The sequence below is a fragment of the Lipotes vexillifer genome, unplaced genomic scaffold (assembly GCF_000442215.2).
Source record: "Lipotes vexillifer unplaced genomic scaffold, Lipotes_vexillifer_v1.1 scaffold558, whole genome shotgun sequence".
NCBI lineage: Eukaryota > Metazoa > Chordata > Mammalia > Artiodactyla > Lipotidae > Lipotes > Lipotes vexillifer.
The window spans coordinates 422,524-428,620 of NW_006772769.1; the positions used below are offsets into that span (position 1 = coordinate 422,524).

Consider the following 6,097-nt stretch of genomic DNA (forward strand, 5'->3'; position numbering starts at 1 on the left):
CCCTGCCGCTGGCCCAGGCAACAGCGAGCAGCGCCAGGAGCCCGACGAGCACGATCACCAGAAGCAGTAGCAGCAGTGGGTACTGCTGGCTCAGGCTGTAGTAGGTCTCGTAGAAGAGGTCTTCGCTGGGAGGCGGCCGGGGACTGAAGAGGCGGGCCATGATCTCCCCTGCCCAGAGCTACACCGCCTTGGGTGACCCCTGGGGCTGAGGAGGGCCAGGGTGGGTTACTGTCTGAGGTCCCAGCTAGCCCCAGCTGTGCCGTTCTCACCAGCTCCAAGCCACTTGCGCCCGGACCTCCCAACCTCGCTATCCCACCTCCTCCCAGGCACTCCCTGTGGCCTCCTTGCCTTCTCCCAGTTGGCAGTGAAGGGACCGCTCAATGCTTTGCTCCTCCTTCCTCAAACCCAGACTGCAGAGGTGCTCTAGCAAAAGCCAGGGGCACAGGATTTAGGGTTGAAGCAAAGGAGCCCCGGCTACCTCCTTTCCCCCAACTCACTGCCGCAGCTGAACAGGCTAACCCCAGGGCAGGTTTCGGAGTCACACTGGCTGTTAGGCTATTAGCTCTGAGCCCCGGGCAACAGGCACTTCCCTCCCGGCGCCTCGGCGCCCTCCCACTTCCCCGGTGGGACAGCCCGGCCCTTCCTGTGCCCTAGCCGGATTCCGCAGGCCTCCTCCCCCACTCTGATTGTCTCTCCTAACTCCACAGCCTCCCCACATCTGCCCCCTCAAGGAAGAGGAATGCGCACCACGGGGGAGACGCAAGGGGTGGGGTGGGCTGAGCCAAGTGTCAAATGTCAAAATGGGTTCAGAACCTTGGATGTGGGGAGACTGAGGGTGGACTGGAGCGAAGGCTGGCAAGGATGCAGGGAAGAACATGGTGCCATACGGGGGCTAGGTTCTAGGTCAGGATGGGCGGCGGTCATTCCCTGCTCCTCCAGCCTAGATGGCAGCGCTGTGGCCTATCTGAGTGGTCCATACTCCAGTGGCGTCCAGCTCCAGGGGAGGGGCACATCTGCGTGTAGCTTTGTGGAGCCGTCGCTGTCCACTCCCAGACACCAGCTGAGGATCAAAGGGTTCCAGTGCCTCCACAGAAGCAATGTGTGCATGGGTATGCAGCGGAGGGAGGTGGTAGTATGGGGGCTGACGCAGGAGAGGCTAGGGGCATCATGCAGGGCAAAGATGTGCTGGGGTCTGCGAATTCCCATGGCGAGGCCCCTCCCCAGGACTCCACTGCCAAGTCTCCACAGCCCAGGGAAAAGGTGGTGGCAAGACCACAGCCTCTGTCCTCAGGGTTTGGTTTAGGGTGGGGTCTGGGCCTGCTCTACAGGAAGTGCTCTGCCCTGAGATTAGAGCTGCCCAGGAGCCAGACCTCCAGGATTCCTTCCTGCCGCAGCCAGCTGGGCCCTGACCTTGTGTGCCACAACTCTGCCCACCTACAGCCCTCAGCATCCCCCTTCCTGCCCTAGCCAGACACGGAAGTGCCTTCTACTCCCTCGATGTCAGCTCCCCCGCCTCTCATCCACGTCCCTTCCCAGGGGCTGAAGCTTTAGCCTCATTCGTGGTGCTTTGGTTAAAATTCCACCACATTTATTGACGCCTGGGGCCGCAAAGACAGTTCGGGTGCAGGCCTGATGGCCCTCAGAGAAAGTCTAGGCTAGCTGCCTCAAGTCCAGGAGGCAGTTTAGAAGCTGTTTCAATTCCTGCTATTACGATACCAGCCCTGTGGCCCACTCCAGGCTTCCAGTTCTTGCCGTCCTGCTTTCGAACCTATTCCTTGGGGGGTGTTCTGGGGGCACCTATCCATGCCCCGAGGTGCCAGGCCCTGCACGGATGAGGCAGTTCTTCCTTGTATAATCGTATGGTTGTTGTTTCCAACCTGTACCCCTTGGCTGTGAAGCATGGTAGGAAACCGTGGCCCTTTAAGAGAAAGAGTGAGGACGGTGGGAGGGTTAAGCGCTCTCCAGACTCACAGTGAGGAGGAGCGGCAGGGTGGAGAGGCAGTGGCACCTCGTGTTCGCCCTGGGGAAATGCAAGCGTGGGGTCTCCGGGCCTGCCAGTGACTGGGTCAAGGTGTGTCTTCAGCCTTCCTCTTCTGAAGGCTGCACCTTCAGAACTGGGTTTGCAGAAGCTCAAGAGGAGTGGCAACTAACATCTGAGACTCTGATGTTTGGGTCTTTTCTGACGGGAAACCCTCTGGGCACACATGGCAACAATGGAATGGAATTCAGGGGTTCACAGAGCTGGTGTTGGGGAAAGTCAGAAGGCTCAGGGGCAAATCCAGGCTTTGCTGTGTGACCCCAGTGGATGTCAGTTTCTTCATTTATAAAATGAGAAAGTTGGGTTAGGTGGCCTCTAGCCCTTTCTCATTCCCCTCCCCAAGTACCCTGGATCTATATTTGGTCTTGAGGAAGAAGCTGGTGGAAGAATTGAGCAGGGGGAAGGAAGGAGGAAGGAGTGGGGAGTGGGTACCTGGTACTGGATTTGGCCCTGGCGCCCTGGGAGGCCAGTTGGTGTCACGTCTCTCAGTTCCCTGCAAACAACACAGGGCTCTCAGGCCCCCTGTCCTGGGCCTTGTTCCCCTACTGCAGACCCCCTCAGCCCCAAGTCTCCCCTAGCAAGGGGACAGGATTCACAGGAGTCCTAGTGCATCCCCTAGTCCTACCAATGTCTCACCTGATACCCTTGGGGTCCAGGACCTGGGGTCCAAGCTGAGGTGGGGCTGGGCTTCTGGTTTCTGACAGGTAAGGTCTCTGGATTTTGAGGAGGTTGGGCTGTTGAATCTGAAGAGATCTCTGCTGTCCAGGCAGGCTGAACCTGCCTTCTCTGGGCCCTGATGCTCTCAGGAAGGTTTGTACATTTTTCAGGAACAGACCTGGGGTACCCCTCCAGATTCAGGTTCATCATTTCAGAGACCATGGAATCATGGCTTCCTGTGGTTCCCCCAGGGCCATCCATTTCTGTACTTTCCGGGCCTGGCTTGAGGACAGACAACAACCTGCTTGCTGCCCCTGTGCTCAGACAGGAACTCCTTTACCTGCCAAGGATGGGGAGCTGGCTGGGCATGGAGGTGGGAGAGCCAGAGCAAACCCAAGGGAGGAGTCTCTTGCTTCATATCTGTTGCCTGGGAACTCAGGGATAGGGCGGGGACACTGGGGACAAGAGTCAAGGCTTAGAGAACAGTGGTCAGTGGGGAGTCATTGGGTGGTCAAGGGAGCCACGTTGTGCCATCCTGCCCGGCTCCTAGGTGGGGTGAGGGCGTTGGGCACTCACTGTGCAGACTGCAGCATTCATCTTTTTACCAGATACACCTCCTTTCTTTACCAGATCGAGGACTTTCTGGGTGTTTGGTCAGCATTCTGGAGAGAAGGCAGAGTGGGTGGCAGGTGAGCAAAACTTCTTTTCCAGTGAAAAGCCCCTGCTGACAGACCCAGGCCTACCTCAACTGCCAGCTAAGCGGCCGGCGCACCTTGGAAGGAGGGCCTCTTCTGGGGCTCATGGCTCCAGCAGTGCTGCATTAAATCCTTCAGTACTTCCAAGCCAGGATCTCAGGGCCAGACTGGGGCAGCTCAGTCAATGCAGGCCGGATCTGCCTCTCACACACTGCTTCCCGCTGCAGTGATTTATGGTCCACTACTGGGGTGTGGGTGTGAGGAGAAGGCATTCAGAGTATGAAGGCCACCTGAGCCATCACGGAAAGGGGCAGGGAGTGTAGGAGATGTGAGGAGGGAGTAGGGCCGTCTGAGCAGGTGAACAGGAAGAGGAGGGCTTGGGGATGTTGGGGGTTTAGGGGAGGGGGCAGCTGAGGTGAAGGATCCCAGAGTCTGCCTAGAGTTTTACTCTCAGCTTCTCTTCTGGCTAGCACTGCCCACATTAGGATCCTGAAGCTGCAGGAGACATAAAGCTGAGGCCTGAGCCAACTGCTGACAAGATTCATTTCCATATACCATCCCTTAGAAGGACCCAGAGAGGTGCAGAAATTGGGGATGTATGTTTGGAGTACCTTACCTGTAGACATCACTGGCCATGGAGGCCTTCCAGTTTATATCAGCCAACAGTTCTGGGGCCAAGCAAGCTGGGGTGCTCCCTGACTCCCCAGATCCTGCCCCTGACTGTGAGACTCCCAGAAACGTGGACAGGTCCAAATCTGCCAGCTGCAAAAGGAGATAAGAAGGAGGAGATAGGAGATGGACAGGGCCTAGCAGCCTCCAGAATCCTTTCCTCTCCCCCACAGAAGGTGCAGGCCCTTCTGTGGCTGCACAGATATTATGGTCCCAGCCTTGTAAAGGGGGTGTGGAGGGTTAGCTGAATGGTAGGACCAGTGGGGCTCCTGGTTGGAGGTCTGGGTCCCTGCTCCATGGGGCTGGGTCAAGGTCTGAGTCTCCTGGGCTAGGTCAGCCACAGGTCTTTGGAGGGCCCCGTGGGGTGGACCCATGGAACTGACCATGTTGGCCAAGGCCTCTATCACCTGGTATGGCAGGGGCTAAAGCTCCTGGATGAGCCTTGACACTGGGGCAGCCCTGTGTCCAGAGGGAGATGCTGAGGGTATTCAGAAGACAGGGTTGCAGCAGGTCCTCTGTCCAGTGGGTGGGGCTGGAGCAGCTCTGGGGCAGGACCTCGTCCAGGGGTTGGTCTGCGTGATGGATGCGCTGACCTTGGCATGCAGCTCTGAGTCCAATAGGACGTTGGGGGGCTTGAGGTCCCGGTGTGGAAGCATGGGGTTCTGGCTGTGCAGGTAGCACATCCCGAGCACCAGCTCCTGCAGCAGGAGGCAGAGGAGCGGCCCAGCCTTGGGCACTGGGGCTGTAGCAGCACCACCAGGGAACGTTCTCCATGAATTAAGTCACCAGAGCCGGCCCAGACACGTACTCCCACTCCAGTTTCTTTGTGACCCCCAGCAGGGGCAGCACATGATTGTTACACAGGCTTGCCATGGCCTTCATCTCCCTGGATATCGCCGGCCGGCACTCAGGCGCGGGTTGGAGCCGAGCTCCCTCCTGGGAAGATCCTTCCCTTCCGCACTCAGGCCCTGCCACGCAGCGGCCCCTCCTCCTCCGCCCAGCTTCCCAGACCAGACACCCGCCCCCAAGCGGCTCGGGGCACTCACGAGTTCACGATGTTCACCGCCACTTCCAAACCGCAAGTCCTGTGCTGTGCCCGGAAGACAGCGCCAAATCCGCCTTTGCCCATGAACTCGGGGTTCTCCAGCCGGGCTGAGGTACCGCTGTGCCTGAGAGAGGGGGCCTCATCACCCGCTGGCCAGGGCCCCAAGGCCGCGCGGCTCCCCACACCGCCCCACCCCCCCAAGCCCCGTGACTCAGCTCGTGTTGGTCAGTTCAATCTCCAGCCTCCCCCGTGAGCCCCACTATGCCCTGGGGTTGGGGGCCGGGAGAGGGGTCAGTCTCCAGGCCACTGCACGGATTCCCCTTCCCGGGTTGCTTTCTCTACACTGCCTGGACCATTTCCTTCTTTGACGGAAGCCTCTGCAGTCCCGCCCTCCGGGGAGGCGGGGGGGGGGGGGGGGGGGGGGGGGGGGGCGGGGGGGAGGGGCTGCCGGTGGGGTGCCGAAGGGAAGCTAGCGCTGTTCCTCGGGTGCCAGGGCCAGGTTCATAGTCACTGGGTATGCAGGGCGCCACGGAAGGAGTCCTCACCTTCTAGGAACCCACAATCAACCGCTTTCTAAGCTGGCGTCTCTCCCTTCTCCCACCGGATTCCCAGCTCCACCTCCAAGCCTGGGATGGTGAGGATTGGGGGAGATGGTGCTGAGGAGGACATTATGGTCCTAAGCTTCCGCTCTCCCCCAGCTGCCTTAAGATCACAGCTAACACGTGTCTAAAGCTCACCGTGTGGGAGGTACATATTATAGATTAGCTTACGGTAATTCTCACATCAACCCTAAGGAGATAGGTACTGCTTTTGTTACTTCTTTATAGGTAAGGAAGCGGAAGCACAGATAGTGTAAGTACCTGGCCCAAGCGTGTGTGGACCTGACCTCCAAGCCTGGCTCTGAACCATCAAGCTTTGCTATTTTCACATAGGCTTCAGCTGGTGGGGGAGGTGGCTGGGGTAGGTGTGAAGCAACCAACAGTCTGCATTCCT

General features: G+C 58.8%; 2 protein-coding genes across 3 annotated transcripts in view; both read right to left on the bottom strand.

Moving 5' to 3' along the window:
* The window catches only part of ADCY4 (adenylate cyclase 4), a 16,113-nt gene extending 15,908 nt beyond the window's left edge, over positions 1–205 (bottom strand). Inside the window, exon 1 of one of the 2 annotated variants that reach the window (XM_007447899.1) lies at positions 14–205. In XM_007447899.1, coding sequence (XP_007447961.1) covers positions 14–160 — 147 coding nt within the window. In that variant the 5' untranslated portion in view covers positions 161–205. Of the gene's footprint in view, positions 1–2 lie in introns of both variants that reach the window. The other variant, XM_007447900.1, reaches the window with a different exon arrangement.
* Positions 206–940: 735 nt separating this feature from the next.
* Positions 941–6,097, bottom strand: part of RIPK3 (receptor interacting serine/threonine kinase 3) — a 5,705-nt gene continuing 548 nt past the window's right edge. Inside the window, 11 exon segments of the mRNA XM_007472377.1 lie at positions 941–1,156; positions 2,471–2,531; positions 2,675–2,735; positions 3,468–3,545; positions 3,548–3,634; positions 3,839–3,885; positions 4,007–4,152; positions 4,653–4,786; positions 4,789–4,824; positions 4,827–4,965; positions 5,102–5,228. Of these exon segments, the coding sequence (XP_007472439.1) occupies positions 941–1,156; positions 2,471–2,531; positions 2,675–2,735; positions 3,468–3,545; positions 3,548–3,634; positions 3,839–3,885; positions 4,007–4,152; positions 4,653–4,786; positions 4,789–4,824; positions 4,827–4,965; positions 5,102–5,228 (1,132 nt within the window).